Source organism: Geotrypetes seraphini, chromosome 5 (genome assembly GCF_902459505.1).
Source record: "Geotrypetes seraphini chromosome 5, aGeoSer1.1, whole genome shotgun sequence".
Classification (NCBI taxonomy): Eukaryota; Metazoa; Chordata; class Amphibia; order Gymnophiona; family Dermophiidae; genus Geotrypetes; species Geotrypetes seraphini.
Window position 1 is genome coordinate 113,501,533 of NC_047088.1, and position 22,994 is coordinate 113,524,526.

At 44.4% G+C, this 22,994-nt stretch overlaps 1 protein-coding gene across 1 annotated transcript in view; it reads left to right on the plus strand.

Annotated features, from left to right (window-relative positions):
• COL18A1 (collagen type XVIII alpha 1 chain) overlaps window positions 1-22,994 on the plus strand; it is a 585,697-nt gene that overhangs the window by 458,733 nt on the left and 103,970 nt on the right. Inside the window, exon 21 of the mRNA XM_033945055.1 lies at window positions 11,607-11,681. Coding sequence (XP_033800946.1) covers window positions 11,607-11,681 — 75 coding nt within the window. The remainder of the gene's footprint in view (window positions 1-11,606; window positions 11,682-22,994) is intronic.

Sequence of the window (22,994 nt, forward strand, 5' to 3'; positions counted from 1 at the left end):
CATACATTTGCGATCGATGCATGGAGATGGATAGCTTGAAATGTCAGGTAAGACTATTGGAGGGAACAGTGATGGAACTCGAAGACAGAATCCGAGCACAAGGGAAGATTCTAGTGGAGTACAGCCCAAACGACGAGGTCAAGGATCTAGAAACGTTCATAGAGGAAGCCCATCAGCACCACGTAGAGATCCCAGGGCTGGAAAACTGTACTCAGGAAACACATGTGAGGAGAGAAGACATCCATGCAAACACAGAAGAAAACGAAGACGAGATAGGAGACAACCGCACAACAGGAGGAATAGTGAGAGCACAGGAAGATGTCCCCCCACCCAAAGAACAGGAAACAATTTCAAGAGTATCATTGGAGGAAGATGACTGGCCCTACTCCAAGGACGTGGACCTACGCCCCCCAAGGAACTCCCGAATAAAGAAGATGGGGATCATCGTAGGCGACTCCATTATACGACACGTGGACAGCCACACCGCAGGAGGAAGAGAGGACAGAGTCGTCACCTGTCTGCCTGGAGCAAGAGTAAAGGATGTGACCAGCAGGATCTCCAGGATCATAGATGGCGCACGGGGAGTGGACACCGCTGTGCTTATCCACGTGGGAACAAATGATGTGAGCGGGCGGAAGTATGACAGGGAAGAGATGAAGGGCCAGCTCCGCTCACTCGGAAGACAATTGAAGATCAGGGAGGTGAAGGTGGCCTTCTCTGAAATCCTCCCTGTACCAAGAGCAGATGGAAAGAGACAAGGGGAATTGCAAGTGATCAACGCCTGGATGAGACGATGGTGCGAAGACGAAGGCTTCGACTTCGTGCGCAACTGGACGGCGTTCTGGGGAAAAAGCAAGTACTACAGAAGGGATGGACTACACCTCAACAAGGAAGGAGCAAGAGTTTTGGCAGGCAACATGAAGAAAGCAATAGAGAAGGCTTTAAACTGAAGGACAGGGGAAAGCCGACAGTCGACAACCGGTCGATGGCACGGACAACAGGATGCCCCGACGTAGGAACAAAGGACCACTACTCATACACAAGAGAGGTCGACCTCACAGCCAACAAAGGAGAACAAGCAGGAAAGGACAACTCAGACACAGGAGGGAATGACCACACAGCAAACATGGGAGATAACACGGGAGCAGTAAAGGATACCGTAAATGAAACTGTAAGGACAGCCAAGAGTAGAAGGTCCAAAAAGGTAACACGAAGGGAACTTAGATGTATGTATACAAATGCTAGAAGTCTAGGAAACAAAATGGGAGAACTAGAGACGATAGCAAGACATGAGAACATGGATATCATTGGCATAACAGAAACATGGTGGAATGAAGAAAACAAATGGGACACAGTACTACAGGGATACAAACTATATAGAAGAGATCGAGAAGGGCAGAAAGGTGGAGGTATTGCCCTATATGTTAAGGAAGAAATAGATTCTGTTGGAATGAGTACAACAGACAGGAAAGAGAAGCTGGAGTCCCTCTGGATCAAAATTCCTGGTCGCAATGGCGCAGATATAAAAATTGGCCTTTACTATCGTCCCCCAGGACAGGCGGAAGTCACTGACTCAGAAATGATGGAGGAAATCAAACAAGTATGCAAGACAGGCAATGTAGTTATATTGGGAGACTTCAATTTCCCAGGAATAGACTGGAAACTAGGAGCCTCCAACTGCGGCAAGGAGGCCAAGTTCCTGGAGGTGCTAGGGGATTGCTTCCTGGAGCAAATGGTAAAAGAGCCGACAAGAGGCGACGCCACCTTGGACTTGGTCCTAAATGGTCTCACTGGACCGATAACAGAAGTAGAAGTCATGGTTCCACTGGGAACGAGTGATCACAATGTAATCAACTTTAAACTTGACATCGGGAAAGGGAAACATGTCAAAACCTTAACCACCACCTTAAACTTTAAAAAGGGTAAATACGATTGCATGAGAGCCATGGTAACAAAACGACTCGAGAAGATGGTGGACAAACTTGAAACAGTAGATCAGGCATGGTGCCTATTGAAAAATACTATTGCAGAAGCACAAGATCTCTACATTCCGAGGATTTCCAAAGATCGGAAAACTAAAGGCAAAAGAGAACCGGCATGGCTTACCATACAGGTGAAGGAAGCCATAAAGGTAAAGAAGGACTCTTTCAAAAAATGGAAATGCACGAAGACAACCGAAGCCTGGAACAAACATAAAGATGAACAGAAGAAATGTCACAAGGCGGTGAGGGAAGCAAAACAGGACTATGAGGAAAAAATAGCCCGGGAGGCCAAAAACTTCAAGCCCTTCTTTAGATACGTGAAAGGGAAAAAACCTGCAAAAGAGGCAGTGGGACCCCTGGACGACAAGGGAAGAAAAGGGTACATCAAGGAAGATAAACAAATCGCAGACAAACTAAATTCATTCTTTGCGTCCGTTTTTACGAAGGAGGACACCTCAACAATACCTGAAGCGGAGAAAGTGTTTGCAGGAGAAATAGAAGACAGCCTCACCACAGTTGAAGTGGACTTAGCCCAGATATACTATCAGATCGACAAACTTAAAAGTGACAAATCACCTGGACCGGATGAAATTCACCCGAGAGTCTTGAAGGAATTGAAGATTGAAATTGGAGAGTTATTGCAAAAACTTGCAAACCTGTCAATCAGAACTGGTCAGATACCAGACGACTGGAGGAAAGCGAATGTCACGCCAATTTTCAAAAAAGGATCGAGAGGAGAACCGGGCAACTATAGACCTGTGAGTCTTACGTCTGTCCCCGGCAAGATGATTGAATCACTGATCAAGGATAGCATAGTTCAGCACTTGGACACACACGACTTGATGAAACCCAGTCAACATGGATTCAGGAAAGGGAAATCGTGTCTGACGAATTTACTCCAATTCTTTGAGACCGTGAACGAGCAAATTGATAGTGGAAAGCCGGTGGACATAATATACTTGGACTTCCAGAAAGCATTTGACAAAGTTCCACACGAAAGACTTCTCAGGAAGCTACAAAGCCATGGCATAGAGGGAGATATACAAAGATGGATAGGCAAATGGCTGGAAAACCGAAAGCAGAGAGTGGGCATAAATGGGAAGTTCTCCGACTGGGAGAGAGTGACTAGTGGTGTGCCCCAGGGCTCGGTACTTGGGCCGATCCTTTTTAATATTTATATCAATGACCTGGAAAACGGAACATTCAGTGAGATCATCAAGTTTGCAGACGACACAAAACTCTGCCGGGCAATCAGATCGCAGGAGGACAGTGAGGAACTCCAGAGCGATTTGTGTCGGTTAGAAAAATGGGCGGAGAAATGGCAGATGAAGTTCAACGTGGAGAAATGCAAGGTAATGCATTTAGGCAGTAAAAATAAGGAATACGAGTACAGAATGTCAGGTGCAACTCTGGGGAAAAGTGAACAAGAAAGAGATCTGGGTGTACTGATAGATAGGACCCTGAAGCCGTCGGCACAATGCGTGGCAGCGGCAAATAAGGCAAATAGAATGTTGGGCATGATAAAGAAAGGAATCTCGAGTAGATCGGAGAAAGTTATAATGCCGCTTTATAGGGCAATGGTCAGACCCCACTTGGAATACTGCGTCCAACATTGGTCTCCCTACCTAAAGAAGGATATAAAACTGCTGGAGAGGGTGCAGAGACGAGCAACTAAACTAGTGAAGGGTATGGAGAAACTGGAATATGAGGATCGACTTAAAACACTGGGATTGTTCTCCCTTGAGAAAAGGAGACTGCGTGGGGATATGATCGAGACCTTCAAAATACTGAAAGGAATTGACAAAATAGAGCAGAGAAGATTATTTACAATGTCCAATTTGACACGGACAAGAGGACATGAAATGAAGCTAAGGGGGGGCAAGTTCAGGACCAATGTCAGGAAGTTCTGCTTCACACAGAGAGTGGTTGACATCTGGAATACTCTCCCAGGGGAGATTATTGCGGAATCGACAGTCCTAGGTTTCAAAAGCAAACTAGATGCATATCTCCTTGAGATAGGCATATAAAGATATGGTTGGCTATAAAATAAGCCAGGTGAATACCTAGCAGGGCCTCCGCGTGTGCGGATCGCCGGACTTGATGGACCGAAGGTCTGATCCGGAGATGGCGCTTCTTATGTTCTTATGTTCTTATGTTCAGTAAGTAAAGGCTGTTACAACCTGTGAGGTGAGTGTGGGTAGGGTCTGAAAATTTTTAAGAGTTTGTACATGTTCCCCTCTGTAAAAAATCCTAAATTCACTGTTTTTTGACTTTGAGAAGTTAGTTATTTTAACATTTTTAGTTGTGAAAATCTTGCTGGTGGCCATCTTGGATTTTTAGCAATCTTTTTTCAAAAGTTCCCTGCACTTCCAAAACTTAATTTTTTGCCTCAAAACTGGTTGGCATGAAGCCATTGGGCTTTGCTACCCCAAATTCATGCCAGGATTGCACAAATTCTTCGCCTCAGGAGATTCCTTGCACCATGTACCACACTGCACAGACTGGAGAGGCAGGAGCAGCCAACTTAACCTCTCCTGAGCATGCTCAGCCGACAAAAGGGCAACAGGCCGCTAGAGCAGCTTTTTCTATTTTCAGGGCCTGGATATAGTAACCGTTGTGCATGAAAAGGGCGCAGAAGCCCTGCAGTCCAAGCAGTGAAAAGAAGTGTCATCTTAGGGTGACTCCTCACTCCCTGGTATGGCTTTCTTCTTTGAATTTATTAATTTATTGTGGATAGCCTTTCGAGGGATCTGTGCTCTGCCTGCGCAGTTCTGCTGCACACTTGTCATGCCTAATCAGGGCATAGCCTTCCAGGGCACGCCTACTTCACAGTCTGCTGCTGCTCAGTTCTTGGGAGATTTATATGCAGAGGTTACTGATGGAGAGTATATTCTTACTGTTCCTCCTGTGGCAGGGGACCTGGGAACGTATGTTGGCATCTTAGACCTTAATTTGGCTTTAGAAACTGGGGACGATCCACAGTTCTGCATTTATTTAAGTCTGCTGCCTTGCCAGATCTTATTTCGGAGTCTCTGCATGAGTTTAATTTAGACACTCAGCAAGCTCTTCTACCTCCTTCTCCCTTATGTGCAGAGTTAGAGTTCAGTTCTTGGCGTTTTCCTGGCATCCAGATATTAATAACTTACTCTAAGTAATGGGATTCTCTGGAAGGGTCTCTCAAAGTAACGAGAGCAATGTCACAGATGTATCCTATGGCACAGGAGTGTCAGTAACTTTTTAGTGGTGGTGTGGTGCTCAAGGATATGCAGGACTGCTGAGTGGATGTAGTTCTCAGGAGACTTTTCGAGGCAGTGGCTTTAGGAGGCAAAGCTGCCTCGGCAGCATCCTTTGTCACAAACACTTGTCTGTCCAGACTTCACTTTGGAGAGTGAGGGAGATGAACCTTCCCCTCAGCTTCTTTTATGTTGTATGGATTATGTAGCTGATCCTCTGGTAAGGGGCAGCTGTTATTTGTTAAAGGCTTGGATGATCTCTTAAACTGCGTGGTAGCCCATCACCCTAAGATCTGCCTGATAGACCCAGAATCTTTAGAGGCTCAGAGTGCTCTGATTTTCTTGGCTGCAGGTGCTCTTGCCAATATTCCAGTTTCATATTGCAGAGATTCTCCCAGCGCTATAGGCTGAGGTTTTCAGGATCCAGGCATAGCCATGCCTCCTACATCCATGCGGCTTCATCCACCAAGAAATCTCAATGCCACCAGGTCGAGGGTGGTCCATCTTCATATAGGGGCAGACTCGGCATTTCTGCAGGCAAGGGTTCAGATTTCATCTGACTATTGGGTTCTGGACATCATTTGGGCCGGCTACAAGCTGGAATTTGCCCGGCCTCTAACAGATTGGTTTGTGGACTGTCACAGAGCATCCACAAAAGGCATTCACCATGCAAGCCACTGTAAGAAAGTTGCTTGATATTTATTCCATAAATCTTGTGCTACCCAAACACTCGGGCTCAGGGAGATACTCCATATATTTTCTCATGCCAAAGAACGGCTCCAACTATTGGAGACCTATTCTGCACCTTTCTCAAATGAATGCAGCGAGTTTCTCAGAGTTTCTAGCCTCTCTGGGTCTGATGGAGGCCTATGAGAGGGCATTCGGAAAAATTAAAAGGGTTCAGATTCAGAACCAATGCTAGGAAGTTCTTTACCCAAAGGGTTGTGGACACCTGGAATGCGCTTCCAGAGGGAGTGATAGGACAGAGCATAATATTGGGGTTCAAGAAAGGATTGGATAATTTCCTGAAGGAATAAGGGATAGAAGGGTATAGATAGAGAAATACTATACAGGTCCTGGACCTGATGGGCCGCCGCGTGGGCGGATTACTGGGCATGATGGACCTCTGGTCTGACCCAGCAGAGGCAATGCTTATGTTCTTATGTACTTGCATATCCCTATATATCCAGACCACAGAAAGTTTCTCAGATTTCACATCCTGGAAAATCTTACCAGTTTTCAGTGCTACCTTTTGGCCTGGCTACAGCTCCTTGCATCCTCATCAAGGTGATAATGGTTGTAGTAGCAGCACACCTTCACAAGATGGGACTGCAAGTGACTGGCTGATCAGAGCACCCTCATTGTCCGAGGGTTGGCGCACTGTGGATCAGGTGTTTCTGAGTCCTAGAGGATCTAGGTTGGATTGTAAATTGCTGGTGAAGTACTTTGACGCCAACTCAATCCCTGGAGTATCTGGGAGTATTCTTTAGTATGGCTGCCAGCCGTGTCCATCTTCCAGAGGAGCGCAGAAAAGCTGTGCTCTCAGATTTCTTGTCTAGTGAACAAGTAAGTTCCATCGGCATATATCTTCAGGTCCTGGGATCCGTGGAAACCACAATAGATGTGGTGCTTTGGGTGACAGTGCATGTTGCTCTCTCACTGGTCTCTACAGACAGATGCATTACAGAAGTGTCCACCCTAGACGCTGGAGACTCAAGCCAGCATGGATTTGTGACTCTATTCTTGGGGGCATGCCTCTTCGGATTGCTTCCTGGGTGGTCATTGTAACAGATGCCAGTCTACTAGGCTGGGGAGCTTATTACAACTGTCGTCTGCTTCAGGGGCATTGGACGCACTCTCAGAAAACTTGGTTGATCAACAGACTAGAGCTGTGTGCCATTTGGTTGGCTCTGAAGAAATAGCAGAAGACTCTAGAGGGTCAAGCAGTCAGGATCTTCTCTGACAGTGCTACAGCAGTGTTCTATGTCAATCACCAGGGTGGCACCAGGAGTTAATCTTTTTCTGGAAGCCCACATGCTTTTCACTGGGTGGAGCGTTCTCCTGGCGCTATTGGCATACATGTCATGGGAGTAGACCGTGTTCAAGCAGACTTTCTCAGCTGTCTCTGGCATCATTTCAAGCCGTTTCTTAGTGCTGGGGTTGTCCCCATTTCGACATCATGGTGATGGTGAAAAGCAAAAAGCCAGACCAATTTTTCAGTCGGAGATTCGAGCCCAGAAGCAACGGTCTAGATGCTCTAGTCCAGCCGTGCCTCAGGGAGTCCTGTTGTATGATTTTCCTCCCTGGTCCATGATAGGCCGAGTCATTCGATAGATTGTGACTCATCAGGGAGGAGTCATTCTGGTGGCCCCAGACAGTCCACAGTCTCAGGTTGCAGGTGCATCTGGACCTGCTTTCACAGGGTCCAGTTTGCTCTTCTGGCATGGCTATTGGAATGCGAAATGTTAGAGTGTACAGGATATTCAGACGTGGTGATTGCCACCCTTCTCAAGTCTAAGATGTCGACTACAATTTCTACCTACGCTAAGGCGTGGAAGACTTTACAGCATTGGTGCGCCCAAGAACATGTAGACCGTTTTCAGCTCCAGTTTCGGTGGTGTTGGCCTTTCTCCAAGCAGACCTTGACTGTAGACCTCCACAAGTGTCTCATCCAGATGTCATCAGATTTCTGAAGGGTGCTCTCTGCATTAGACCACTGATCAAGCCACTGTTCACTTCGTGGGACCTCAGCGTGGTTCTCAAGGGCCTCACTAAAGCTTCGTTCAAGCCTTTGGATGAAGTGTCCCTCTTGTACTTGATGCTTAACACAATTTTCTGGTAGCAGTAACATCAGCGCAGCAGATTTCTGAGCTCCAAGCTCTTTCTTGTTGAGAGCCTTTCCTCAGAATTTTTGGAGACTGGAATCTCCCTTTTCTGCCAGCATTTCATGTTAATTAGGAGATCCACTTGCCTTGGTTCCAACCTACAGGTTCAAGAAAAAAGGACTGCATTTTGCTCAAGTTATACATGAGAAGGGTGCTTCTTAGCTATCTAGAGGTCACCAATAAGTTTAGGCTCTCTGACCATCTGTTTGTGTTGACTTGTGTATCTAAGCAAGGCATACCTGCTTCCAAGGCCACGATCTCAAGATGGATCCATAAGGCCATTTCATCAGCCTGTATTCTCTGTGGGAAACAGTTCCCTGTTTCTGTTAAGGTACATTCGACCAAAAGTGTAGCTTCATTAAGGGCTACAACTAGAACAGTCTCTCCAGTGGAAATTTGTAGAGTGGCGACTTAGTCCACGCTACACGCTTTTGCAAAGTTTTACAGGGTGGACGTTGCGACACGAGAGGACTCTGCCTTTGGTTCCTCTGTGTTGCAGGCTGGCGCAGTCAGCCCACCCTCGCTTCCTGTACCTGCTTTTGTATGTGCTGCTTGTCTAGAATAGCAAAAACCCCAAGACAAAATATCCTTGAAAGACACGAAAATATAAGTTGGGCGTGTCCTAGGGTATTGCAGGAAAGTTAACTCCCTAGACTCCACCAAAAATATATAAACCTCAAATCTAAATTTTTAAGATAAGGAGCATCTTCAGCGTGAGTTTGAAAGCTTTAAAGAGCGACTCAAAGAGCAGCTCAGGTGCTTAGAATAGCAAAGCCAGCAAACACTGAGCAGAGATTACCACTCACTGCCAGCCGCACACCATCATCTGGGTGCTCCTGTGTGCTTTAAAGTGCAAGTCAAGTACAAACAATGTGCAATAAATAAATATATGTAAAAGTGGAAGACAAAATGTTTACTGTCCTGCAATGCCCCAAATGCCTAACCCACTGACCTGAACAGAGAATGAAAAAATTAGTCACTTGTACCTCCAGTTACTTAGCTAAATAAAGGTGCTGTAGTCAAATAGTAGCAAGGAGAGTCCAGCTTTTTTGGGGTCAAAGACCAAAGTTAAGGTGCAGTCCTCTTTCAACACGGCTCAATCCAGCAGGGTTTCAGGACAATAGCCCCTTCCTCAGGAACCGAACAGGCCAACATGACTGTAGGTCAGAGTGATTCCAGGCAGGCAAGGGAAAAAGGGGGAGGAACCAGAGACACAGCAACAGCTTTAAATTCTCAGGCAATTAGCAGCATAATCACATTAGAGCTTACAACAGCATTCACAGGTGTATACCCTAACAGGGCCTGGAGAGGAGGCGAAACACTGCCCCCCCCCCAAGTGCATAAACACAGACGTAATCACAAAATGAAAAAAAACTGTGCAGTTAAATAATAGAGTTCAATTCTATCATGTCATTGAGCCCTAGAGGTTTCACAGCCTGCAGCTCAAATATCCAAAATTGTTCTCTGTTGGATCCTAGCACTCCGATCACCCTGGAAATTTGAAGGAATTTGCTCAATCACAAACCAACGTAACCGGGTGAACACATGTTGAAACTCCAAGCAGTGACTCACCATAGGCGCGGTCAGGGTAGCAGTATTGAGTTTACTTTTATGCTCTACCCGCCGAGTCCTGATCTGTCTGCTTGTGCGCCCTAAGTGGATTTTTTTGACAGGGACAGATGATAATATATATTACCCAAGCTGACACACAAGTAGTATGAGCTCTCAAACGATAGCTTTTGTGGTTAGTGGGATGAGTCCAGCAATCCAGTTGCAGAGACAATGCACACATCTGACACGTGCCACATGGACCGTGGCCCCTAAGTTGATTATAGGTTTGAGGAACTGCAGGAGAAGTAAGCATGCTAGACAGGTTTTTGGGTCTAGAAAAAGCAGTGCATGGACCATCCTTAAAAACATTATGTATTGCCAAAATGCCCCAGAATTTTTTAATGACATTGGCCACCTCTATAGCACGATCAGAATAGATAAGAACACAAACCTGTTTCTCCATCGGGAGCCTACTGGTCGGTTGTAACAACAGACTAGGATTAGCATGTTTTGCATGAATGTAGGCGTGTTTGATAACCCATTAGGGTAACCCCTTTGAGCAAAACAATGCCACATAACACTGGCCTGTCTCTTAAATTCAATAGTGGATGTACAGATCCTGCAAAACCTCAAAAACTGGCTGATGGGTAAGGCCTGCTTTAATTTAGTAGGATAACAACTGGAAAAATGAAGATACGTATTCTGATCAGTGTCCTTACAGAATACCTTGGTTACTAGCCCCTTGTCTTGCTTAGTAACCCGGGTACAAAGATAAGTAATAGACTGCATATGGAAAGACATGGTAAATTTGAGATTAGGGTCCACAGAATTCAACCAGTCACGGAACTCAAATAAGACTTGTTCCGTAGAACTCCATATTAGAAATACATTGTCGATGTATCTGACCCATAAACGAATATGGGTCATCCAGAGGGAAGTGTATAGGTGATGATCCTCAAAATGAGTTACATAAAGATTGGCCACACTAGGGGCCATAGTTGTCCCCATAGCCATTCCGTGTTTCTGGAGAAAAAAATTTGCCCTCAAACTCAAAATAATTATTTTGCAGTACCAGCTGAGCTAGTTGAAAGAGAAATTGTTTGGATACTCTATGAGAGCTACTTGCTGTTTGAAGAGTATGTCCAATTATGTCCAGGGCTTTACATTGAGAAATATTACTATAAAGAGCTTCCAAGTCCATAGTCACCAGCAAATCGGTAGGCTGTACCGTGGTTTATTGAATAATCCGCGAAAAATGGGTGGTATCCTGAACATAGGATCTGGCCTTCATCACTTCAGTTTCAAAAAGTAATCAATGAATTTAGACAAAGGTTGGTTGGGTCGTTTTCATTTGTTGGAATTCCAGGGTGGATTTGTGTATTACTATTACACTCCCCTCCTCTCTTACCTATTCTATTTTGAAGCATGATGTGATAGTCTGGTGGGTATATCAGGATTCTGTTATCACTAGGAAATTCAGTATGTTTCTCTATTAAGTCTGTGATCTAAATTCCCTTCTTGTTCATGAATCTTGTATTCAGTAGGCCTCCTCTCCATGGTTTATTTTGTTTTTGTGTTTGCTGGTTGGTGTGTGTTGGTTGTCTAGTTTTCCTATTGGTGTGTTTCTGTGCTGCTGGTCCTCCCTGTTGTGACCTTTCCAAAGTACATTGTTTGGGGTGTTGTCCTAGTGAAACCTTCTTATCTGAGACATAATCTCTTTTTTTTCTTCTAGTTTATTGCTAAAAATCTGCGAGAAAGATGGTTGAAGATGTATTGTGATAAAACTTATGGTTTCTTTTTTCTCTAATTTACTGTATTGCTATAAACAACATTCAGACTTCTGTTCCATCATTTGGATCTCTCAGCATAGGAGATTTTTTGTATGTTGGCTATCATTTAAAATTAAAGCTATATTACAGGAAATTCTAAATTATTTCTATTTTTAAATTTACTAGGGGCGTCCAGGTATGAATGGTTTAAAGGGTGAGAAAGGTGACTCTGCAGATCCAAGTGTAGGACACCACTTCAGAGTAAGTAGCTCTTTATGTTTCTATTCAGTTCTGTCTGCAGCTAAATGTTAAGAACAAAAATTACCCAAAAAATTCAGAAAAGAATCTAAGACATATATATGAAAATTCTGTAAACAGCAAATACTTAGGAATTACCATATTTTTTGCTCCATAGGACACACTTTTTTCCCCAAAAAAAGTGGGTGGAAAAAAGGGTGTGTCCTATGGAGCGAATACAACACCCCCCCCCTGCGGCAGTTACCTTATTTTGACCGCTGCCGCTGCTCCTGGGTTCTGCTCCTGTTGCTCCTGCCCGTGTAAGTAGAGGAAAGAAAAGGCCAGGCGGGTGCAGCGATTGCACGCCACCAGCCCAGAAGCCTTATCCCTGACGTCAGTTCTGACATCGGACTTAAGGTCCGGACCAGCCAATGGCTGGCCCGGACCTTCAGTCCGACGTCAGAATTGATGTTGGGGATAAGGCTTCTGGGCTGGCGGCGTGCAATCGCTGCACCCGCCTGGCCTTTCCCAGCAATTCGCTCCGTGCCGGCTCCCTCAACCCGCTGCTGAGCCAGGAGTCCAAATCCCCCGCCACTGCTGCTTCATTGATGTATCCTCACAGCGGCAGTAGCGGGAAGTAATTGAATTCAGTGGGCGGGCGGGCTTGGGGGGCAGAAGAGGTCAAAGGCTGGAAGGCAGTGAGGGAAACATAGGAGGGAGGGAGGTAGGAATACCAGTAATTGTTGGGCCTGAGTGGGGAGGGGGGAAGAGGACAAAGGCTGGAAGGCAGTGAGGGAAACATAGGAGGAAGGAAGGGACAATTGTTGGGCCTGAGGAAGGAAAGGAAGAAATCACCAGACAACCAAAGGTAGGAGAAATGATTTTATTTTCAATTTAGTGATCAAAATATGTCAGTTTTGAGAATTTAAATCTGCTGTCTATATTTTGCATTATATTTGTCTATTTTCCTATAGTTGTTACTGGGGTGACATTGCATATTTTAAAAAGACATATGCCTTGACATCTGTGCTCTGTCCCTGCCTACCACTAGACCACCAGAGGGGGGACAGGGTACAAAGCCTGGCAGGGAGGGAGGACAGGGTGCAGAGCCTGGCAGGGAGAATTTGGTTCAGAATGTTTTTTTTCTTGTTTTCCTCCTTTAAGTTTAGGGTGCGTCTTATGGTCAGATGCGTCTTATGGAGCGAAAAATACGGTAGATGCACTAAAGTCTCCAATCGTCTAATGATCATCCCTAAACTGGTTTGACTGGTATAGCAATCAATTGCATTTGCCAACCAAATGCACAAAACAGCTCACAGCATGGATTTCTGTGAGGTTGTATATTCTTCGATTCTGGCATGCAAAGGAGGTCATTAATATTAAAATCAGCCATCCGATCGATGGCCTAACATGGTTACCGACCTGAAAGAACCTGTCGGTAACTGTGTTACTGAGAGGTCTATAGGCACAAATGTGTGTGTGTGTGTGTGTGTGTGTGTGTAACACATACACAATAACTGGCCCATAAAAAACAATGCCGTTCCATTGCCGCCCCTCCCCCCTGATGATCTACCCTGGAACCAAAATAGAGGCAGGAGGAATGCTCACTCCCTCCTGCCTCCGCAACCCCCACCCAACCCTTCCTCTCCCCTTCCCATTTCCCTTCCTAAAAACAAAAATCGGTAGGAGGGATACCCACTCTCTCTCTGGATGCCCTCAGCCCCCCGCCCCAACGCCAAACCTTCCCCATACTTGTTCATGAAGATGACAGCAGCCCAATTCCTCCTACTGTAAGGCCCGCCACTCCAAAATGGTGAGCCTTTCCCTTCTCGGTGCAACCTGGGATGCACAGGGAGGAACCTAAGGCCCCTCCTTATGCATCCAGGATGGGGAAGGCCCACCATTTGGAGTGGCGGGCCTGCAAGCAGGAGGGACTTGGCATCCTTGCTGTCAACTTCATGGACAGGTACGGGGAAAGTTGGGAGGGGGTTGTGGGGGACATCTGATGGCAGGAGGGAGTGGGCATCCCTCCTGCCAATATATATATGTATATGTATGTATATGTATATATATGTATATATTAGGAAAGAGTAGGCGAGGGATGGTATGTGGGGTCCTGGGGGAGGCAGGGGAAGTTTCACTGCAGGAGGGAGTGGGCATCCCTCCTGACAATTTTTATTAACATGCGCAGGGTGGTTCAGCTGGTGCAGGAGGGGGCGCACAGTGGCAGGAGGGAGGGAGTAACCTTTCTGCCTCTATTTTGGTTCCATGGTGGTTAGTCAAAGGTGGGGCACCGTCATAGGGGGGTGGCAGCTCACATTCTTTTTTCATGGGCAGATATTGTGCATCTGTAACATACGCGCATCTGTGCCATAAAGAAATAAAGCCCCAACAACTGAGTGGCAGGAAACTGCTTTGGGGCTTCCCCTGTTGCTCAGCTGTTCGGGCTTCTTAAACCGGCTCTATGCATGTGTTAAAGTTGCTCTTACAGTGACTGGTTGGACGGGATTACGACGAACCTCTGCTCAGATCATTTGCATGCAAGCTTATTGGAACATTGATCGCTGTTCCAGAATCGGCCAAAAAAATTGACCCACAGCGACTGTGCTTAGCGCTTAATTTCTTTGTGGTTCATAGAGTTATTAAAATCAGTCAAGACTGTCAATAATCCATCTCTAATGTGCATTTAAATCTATGTACTGAATCTCCATCGAAATTTATAATTCATAGCAGCATCTATAAAAGGCTTTCTCAAATTATCCTGCCATTTTGAGAAGCATCCAGATACCGGCTGTCTTTAATCAGCATTCTTTCCTTCTTAAAATTTAGTCCAGTTACACTTTGTAACTTCTGTTCTGTTACGTCCCTTCCAGATTCAGTATGCTAGGTATTCAATTCCTTCCCACAATCCGGGAGTTGCAGAAATCCAAACACTTTTCTGAGAATGTGCTCCTCCTACCTTAGAGGGAGAGAGAGTTAGAGCCCCAAGCAGTTTCAATTTCTGCAAGCAATCAGCGGGAAGATTATTAGCTAATTATCTTAAAGCAAAAAAAAGAAAAGTAAAGATTGGGGCCATTAAAGATGAGAAGGGTACAACTCATACTCAAATTGGAAATATATTAAAACAATTTTTGGAATATTACATGGCTTTATATTCTTCTGAGCTTTATTCAAATAAAGAAATTGAGGGTTTAGAATTTTTAAAGTTAATTCATGGGCCAAAAATTCCCGAGCATATAAAAGGAAACCTTGAAGCTTCTATATCACTTAAGGAACTCCAGGCAGCATTGAAATCCCTCAGAGTTGGATCCACTCCAGGTAGTGATGGATTTACAGTAGAGTTTTTCAAATCATTCCAAATTATACTATTACCTCATCTTCTAAATTTATATCAGTCACAATTGACTAAAGGTTATATTTCAGGTACTATGGCGGAATCTTTAACCATTGTTTTGCCGAAGCCAAATAAAGATCCCCTTTTGGTTTTGAACTACAGGCCTATTTATTTAATTAATGTGGATGGAAAACTCCTGGCTAAGCTATTGGCTCTAAGATTAGCCAAGGCTCTCCCTTATAGGATCGGTATGCACTAAACTAGTTTTGTTGCTCAAAGACATTCTTCAAATAATACTAGATTGGCATTTCATATGCTAAGTTTATAAAAAACAATGAACGATCCAGCTTTCTCTGTCTCTTTGGATGCAGAGAAGGCCTTTGGTCGGGTGGAATGGACTTTCATGTATCAAGCAATGGATTGGTTTGGTATAGGCTCCAGATTTATTCAAATGATTCAAACCTTGTATAGTTCCCCCTCAGCCAGGCTATATATTAATAATACATTTTCTGAACATTTTTGTCTGAAAAGGGGAGTTAGACAAGGATGTCCCTTATCTCCTTTGCTTTTTGATATTGTTCTGGAACCCATGTTGTTGGCTATACAGCAGGCAAAGGAGATATAGGGGATTCCTTATGCAGGTGGGGAATATAAGATCTCTGCTTAAGCAGATGATATCTTGCTTCATCTGAAAAATCTTGAATCTACCATTCCGCATTTACTAGAATTGATTGATAGATTTGGCAAATTTTCTGGTTACAAAATAAATTGGAGCAAATCGGAGTTTTTCCGTTAAATGTACATTGTGCAATTGATCCATTCCCACTTCTTTGGAAGGAAGAGGGTATAAAATATTTAGGCATTATGATTCAAAATACATTGGAAGACACAATTGACAGTAAATGAAAAATCTTTATTGCTGAATGTCAAAGAAATGTGTGAGCATTGGAACCCATTATATCTCTCTTTGGTGGGGGAGTCCAAACTGCCAAGATGATGATTTTGCCTGTAGTTTGCTACCAAATGAGTATGTTGACAGTTTATTTTCAGGGGTCTTTTTATAAGAAAATGAATGGAATTCTCACTAAATTTATTTGGCTGGGTAAAATGGCTAGAATAGCTTTAGTATCTTTGCAAAAACTAATTGCGGTAGGTGGGGTAAATTTCCCAAATTTTTATAGATACCATCAAGCTTTCATACTGCGTCAAGGTTTGTATTGAATCCTTCCTGATGTCTTGGAGCATCTTCCGGTCTGGTTTTACTTAGAATGGCAACTTAAGTCTCCATTACGGTTATGTCATATATTTAACGTGACCATTTATTTTTTTTCATCAAAACGGGATATCTATTAATATTCAGTCCCACCCCCCAATCCTGCCCTAGCCCCACCCCAATCCCACCCTAGCCTCGCCCCCAATTTCTTCCATTCATTTTTCATGTACACACAATATCTTATTATTTCATAATGGTAACCATAAAATTTTTAAAAAACCACAAAGCACCCTATACGCAGAGAAAATGTTAATTATTTCTATTTGGGGGGTTTTCAACGATGTCACCTCAGTAACTATAGAAAAATAGACAAATATAGTGCAAAATATAGACAGCAGATATAAATTCTCAAAACTGACACATTTTTATCACTAAATTGAAAATAAAATCATTTTTCCTACCTTTGATGTCTGGTGATTTCATGAATCTCTGGTTGCGTTTCCCTCTGACTGTGCATCCTATCTTTCATTTTTTTCTGCACTCAGGCCCAACAATTGTCCCTTTCTATTCCCTCCCTTCTTCCTTCCTATGTCCTTAGTACCCCCAATACCTTCCTATGTCCTTAGTGCCCCCAGTGCCTCCTTCCTATGTCCTTAGTGCCAGTTCAGTGTCAGTTTTCCTTTGTACCTTTGTTCCAGGTCTCCCTTTCTCTCTCTCTCCCTCCTCTGTTATAATCTTGCCTCTCTCTGCTCTTCCTCAGGGGCTCTCCCCCTCTGTCTGCACCTCCCCAAAGTCCTGCTTCTGCCTCCTGTCTTTCCCCTTTGGTCCAGACCTTTATCTCTCTAGTCTTTCTTCTACTTACAACCCCCCCTTCTCTGCCGTTTTCTCTCCTTCTTTCATCCCTCCTTCCTATGTCCCCTCACTGCTTCCAGCCTTTGTCCCAACCCCTCCCAAAAAGCCTGCCGGCCTACCTCCCCCAGAGCCAGTCTGCCTGCCTCCCCCAAAGCCAGCCTGTCTGTCTCCCCCAAAGTCAGCCAGTCTGCCTGCCTACCTCCCCCAGAGCCAGCCAGCCTACCTGCCTCCCCCAGAGCCTGCCTGCCTGCCTACCTACCTCCCTCCTCCAGAGCTAGCCAGCCTGCCTGCCTGCCTACCTCCCCCAAAGCCTGCCTACCTACCTCCCTCCCCCAGAGCCATCCAGCCTGCCTACCTGCTTACCTCCTACCCCCCCTACCTCGGAAAACAAAAGCCTCCCTCCAGGCCCGATTGGCTGGCCCGGAACATCCTCTCCGACGTCAGAATTGACGTCGGGAAGAAGGCTTCCGGGTTTGAGTAGTGGCAGCAGAGGAGCAGCGGCGGTGGACCTAAATAGGGCCTGGAGGGAGGCTTTTTTTTTTTTTTTTGATGCGGCAGGGGAGGGACAGGAAGCGATCGCCTGTCCCGATGTCCCCGCGCACAGCTTCCGGACGCTGTCTCTGAAAATGGGACATTTTGGGCGTCCCAAAGCTGTATGTGGGGACAACGGGACAGGGGATCCGAAAACGGGACTGTCCCATTCAAAACGGGACGTATGGTCACCTTACATATATTGAGTATTAAGTTACCCAGAATTTATAAGGACAATTGAATTCTTTTTACCACCTGGAAAATCTTAAAATTTATTAATAATTTAACATCTATATCAGTACAACAATCCATGGTCAATCCTTATGGTTGAACTCCAAGATTCAAATTGGCGAGTCTAAGATCCTCTGTAAACATTGGCTGCAGGCAGGTATATGTACTTTAGATGATGTGTTATCAAATGAGAAAATGCTTGAATTTTAACAACTGCAACAATCATTCGGCATTGCAAAGTCTCAAACATATAAGTGGTTGCAGTTGAAGCAGGCCATTCAGAAGGGGTTCCCTGATTGGTGCAACTTAAAAAATCAGTATAGTTTGCCGGGCCTCAGTCAGCCAAGTGGTATAAATTAATATCTGAATAAAAAACCTAAAACTAGTCTAAGAGACATTTGGAGCATTGAGATAAAGCAATAAATTTCTGCTAATCAATGGCCATGGATTTGGACTCAGCATCTATGAGACAATCATGGGGTTTTTTTGTTAAACAGAAGTTTTTGGACCCCTGTTAGATTACAAAAGTTAGATAGTTCAAAATCTAATAGATGCTGGTACTGTCATCTAGACATAGGGATACTGGATCATCTGTTGTTCTATTGTCCTTTGATACTCAACTTTTGGAAATCTATATGGGTACATATTAATTTGATTCTGGAGACTGTGGTTCCACTGTCGTATGAAGCGGTAATCTGTGGGACATATGTTATCTCCTACACCTCCATTAGATAGACATAAAAGCAGATTACTTGGTATAATGACTGGGGCAGCCCTGCAAATGGTCTCTAAATTTGGAAGAATTTTGACAGATTAAATTTCACTTTTTGGTGGAATTCATTATGCTTGTGTTATAAATATGAGAAAATGAATTCTGAACAAATGGGTAATAAGTTGTTTAAACTGACGTGGGGGGGGGGGGTCCATTGACCAATTTTATTAATTTTAATTAAATGGTTTATTCCCCTGTTACTGGTTTGATTTGCACATCCAGGGAAGGGGGGTGGGTGGGAGGGAGAGGGATATTATATTTAGGTCTCCTCAATCTGCTGGGCATTTGTTGGATGTGATAATTACTTGCTCATCTTTTTGTCCCAACATGTCCACCCTTTCTTCTGTGCTTGTACCATGGTCAGATCATTATGTTGTTCAGTGCCTTCTGGCAATTCCAGTATCTTCTGTACCTAATGCTCCTAGTTTTTCTTTTCCTAAATATATTAGAAAATTTCAATCTTTAACTGCAGATAATTTTTTTCTTAATTGCGAACCATTTCCTGATAACTATTCCACCCTTGACCTGAGTGACAAGATTGAGATCTGGTACAATACTCTCCGATCAGCTCTTGATCGCTCTGCACCTTCTAAACTAATTTCTTCAGAATGACATTTATCTCAGCCCTGGCTCCACTCAGGCCTTTCTCTCCTGAGGTATCAATTGCAGACTGTGGAGTGCTCTTGGAGAAAGAATCCTTCAGTGTCTTCAAATGCACAATTTAAATCTTTTTCCAAGTCTTATTCTGTCTCCTTAACGAAGGCTAAACAAAATTACATAAATAGGATTTTGCAACACGACTTGACTAATTCTCAATTATATCAGTTATTTTACTCTCTTGTCTGGAATATCCCCTGCTAATAGTAGCTCCCCTTCTCAGCTAACGATCTCCCTTAGTGCAGAAGACTTTGCCAATGGCTTTTCTGAAAAGGTCTCCTATGGTTCTTGTCTCTGAATTCTGTGCTTTTAACCTTCCTTCAGTCTCATCACTAAGGAAGGTAGTGACTTCATCACGACCTACTTCATCACCAAGTGATTTAATCCCCCCTTTTCTTAAAAAAAAATTATTTGATTGTCTTTCCAGTCCATTAGAGGCTATGGGGCTCATAATCGAAAGAGAAAAACTTCCAAAAACCGGCCTAAGTCGGCACTTGGACGAACATTGTCCAAATACGTCCAAGTGCCAATATTAAAAACAAATTTTGGACGTATTTCTAAACGACCTAGGCCTTCATAGTGCCGCTGAACGACCCAAGCTAAATGGGGTGTTTCAGGAGGAGTGTCGAGGGCGAGAGTTGGGCGGGATGTGGACCGGCTTAGACTTAGTCATACAGCATGTATAACCAAAAGTTATATAGCCTAGGATTGACGGAACTTGGACGTTGTGACTTAGACCATGTAACACCTCTATTTTGCCTATACCTAGACCTTCAAACCTCTCCTGGACTAGTACCACCTCAATATGCTCTATCTCGTACAATAAAATAACTCAACAGTCTTCCCTCCCAAATCCCCCCAAATTCTACTCAAAAAGATTGATTGCGCTCCTTTGTTGGCACGATGTTGGAGGCACCTGCTACTCTGGTGCATCACGCCTCCGGCACTCCACTACCCTTATTCACCTGGCTTACTGAATGATGTCAGCTGAGTGGGCAGGGCTAACAATCTCCTGGAGCAGTAGAACTGGCAGTTCCCAGTTGATCTCAAAGGCAAGAAAAGGTGTGTGGGGGGGAAGCAATTATTGCAGATGCCTGTACTCCACTGCTGATTTAAAAAATCAACATTCCCTGCCATTGGAGTGATTTCCCTGTTTAGTTTGAACAGAGATGCCAATTCTCACACATTTGACTGCTCTCACACTCTCCCATGCTTCAAGTGACTGAGTCTTTCCCCGTTGGACTGGAGGACGGCTAACGTCATTCCACTCCACAAGAAAGGCTCAAAGATGGAGACAGCAAACTACAGACCAGTGAGTCTAACATCGATAGTGAGCAAACTAATGGAAACTCTAATCAAACACCAATTAGATAAGATCCTGGATGAGGAGAATCTACGGGATCCCCGACAACGTGGATTTACTAAGGGGAGATCCTGCCAATCCAACCTGATCAGCTTCTTTGACTGGGTAACGGGGAAGCTGGATATTGGGGAGTCCCTGGACATCGTGTACCTGGACTTTAGCAAAGCATTCGATAGCGTACCACACCGCAGGTTACTGAGCAAGATGAGTTCTATAGGATTAGGTAACACATTGACGAAATGGGTTGGGAGCTGGCTTGGAGGTAGGCTCCAAAGGGTGGTGGTGAACGGCACCCCCTTCGAAATGACGGAGGTGATTAGTGGAGTACCACAGGGCTCAGTCTTGGGCCCAATCCTATTCAACATCTTTATAAGAGACTTGGCAGAAGGGCTTCGAGGTAAAATAACATTATTCGCCGATGACGCCAAACTGAGTAATGTAGTGGGCAAATGCACAACAGACGAAGATTCAGTGCCCGACAACATGATGCACGACCTACTCCTACTGGAGCGATGGTCTAGGACATGGCAACTCAACTTCAATGCCAAAAAATGCAAAGTTATGCACCTGGGCAGCCAGAATCCATGCAAGTCTTATATCCTTAATGGCGAGATCCTAGCAAAAACGGTAGCAGAACGAGACTTGGGGGTAATCGTCAGTGAGGACATGAAGTCTGCCAATCAAGTGGAGCAGGCTTCGTCCAAGGCAAGACAAATCATGGGCTGCATACGAAGGGGTTTCATCAGTCGTAAGGCGGAAGTCATTATGCCATTGTATAGATCCATGGTGAGGCCCCACCTGGAATACTGTGTGCAATTCTGGAGGCCGCATTATCGCAAGGATGTGCTGAGACTGGAGTCGGTGCAAAGAATGGCCACCCGGATGGTCTCGGGACTCAAGGATCTACCATACGAAAAACGGCTTGACAAATTACAGCTATACTCGCTCGAGGAGCGCAGAGAGAGGGGGGACATGATCGAGACGTTCAAGTATCTTACGGGCCGCATCAAGGCGGAGGAAGATATCTTCTTTTTCAAGGGTCCCACGACAACAAGAGGGCATCCGTTGAAAATCAGGGGCGGGAAACTACGAGGTGACACCAGGAAATTCTTTTTCACTGAAAGAGTGGTTGATCGCTGGAATAGTCTTCCACTACAGGTGATTGAGGCCAGCAGCGTGCCTGATTTTAAGGCCAAATGGGATCGGCACATGGGATCTATTCACAGGGCAAAGGTAGGGGAGGGACATTAAGGTGGGCAGACTAGATGGGCCGTGGGCCCTTATCTGCCGTCTATTTCTATGTTTCTATGTTTCCCCACCCCACGGTCTGCCATGGTCCAGGATTTCTCTCTCAATATTCCCCATCTACTGTCTGGTACCTTTCCCTTAAACTCCCCACCCTCCTCCCATCTTATCTTCAAACTCCAATCAAAGATCACCACTAGATAATGACGTGGGAACAAATTTGTCCCAGTCCCCGCAGGAACCTGTGGAAGGTCAGAGAAACTGAATATGGAAAGGGGGGGATGATATGAAGATGAAAGAAAGAAAAACATAATGTGTTTACAAGCTAACATCTCAATGAGAAGTTAAAAGTCAGTATTCAGTGAGGCACAGAGAAGTTTGCTGCTCAGTATCTTCAGACTGAAACATGAGCATAATTTTATTTTCCTAACTATAGAACAGCTTTCTTCTCTGACCCGCTTTATGTGAATTACTTCATAAAATCAGCACTCAGGCCCAGGTTCTGTATTGTGCTACCCAAATCGCAACTTAATTGTTTAACAAAGTAATCAGTGCCAATAATTGGCAATTAACACCTAATTGACTCATTGGCACTAAAAGTTACTCGCACAACTTTCTAAGCATATTTTATAAAGTGGTGCACATAAATTCTAGTGTTGTAAATCTCAAAATGGAGTGTGGCCATGGGAGGGCATTCCTAAACATTAGGTGCCCTGTTATAGAATATGCCTAATTCATATATAGGCGCAGGTATTTAGGCCTGGTTTTCATTGGCCTAAATGTCAGTGACACTTTTGGGCACTAAGCATGATTCCATATAAGACAAGTGCCTTTTATAAAATCACACTAAGTGCCATTATGATCAGAACCAATTTTTTAGGCACTTTATATACAATTTGGGGGTGAGTGCATAAAGGTTTACCATACCTTGAGAATATCTCCAGCTCTGCCTCTTTTATGATACATTTTGTGTGCATAAGTTATACACACAAAAGTTATCCACTATAAATGAAAGGGTAGGGAAGATTCAGCTTTAGAAATTTGTCTGGACAAATCTTTTGAATATTGATTCCTTAACCTAAGCGTTTTCTAAGAGCTCCTTGTGCTTAGCCAGTATGGGGATCTATTTTCAAAAATGA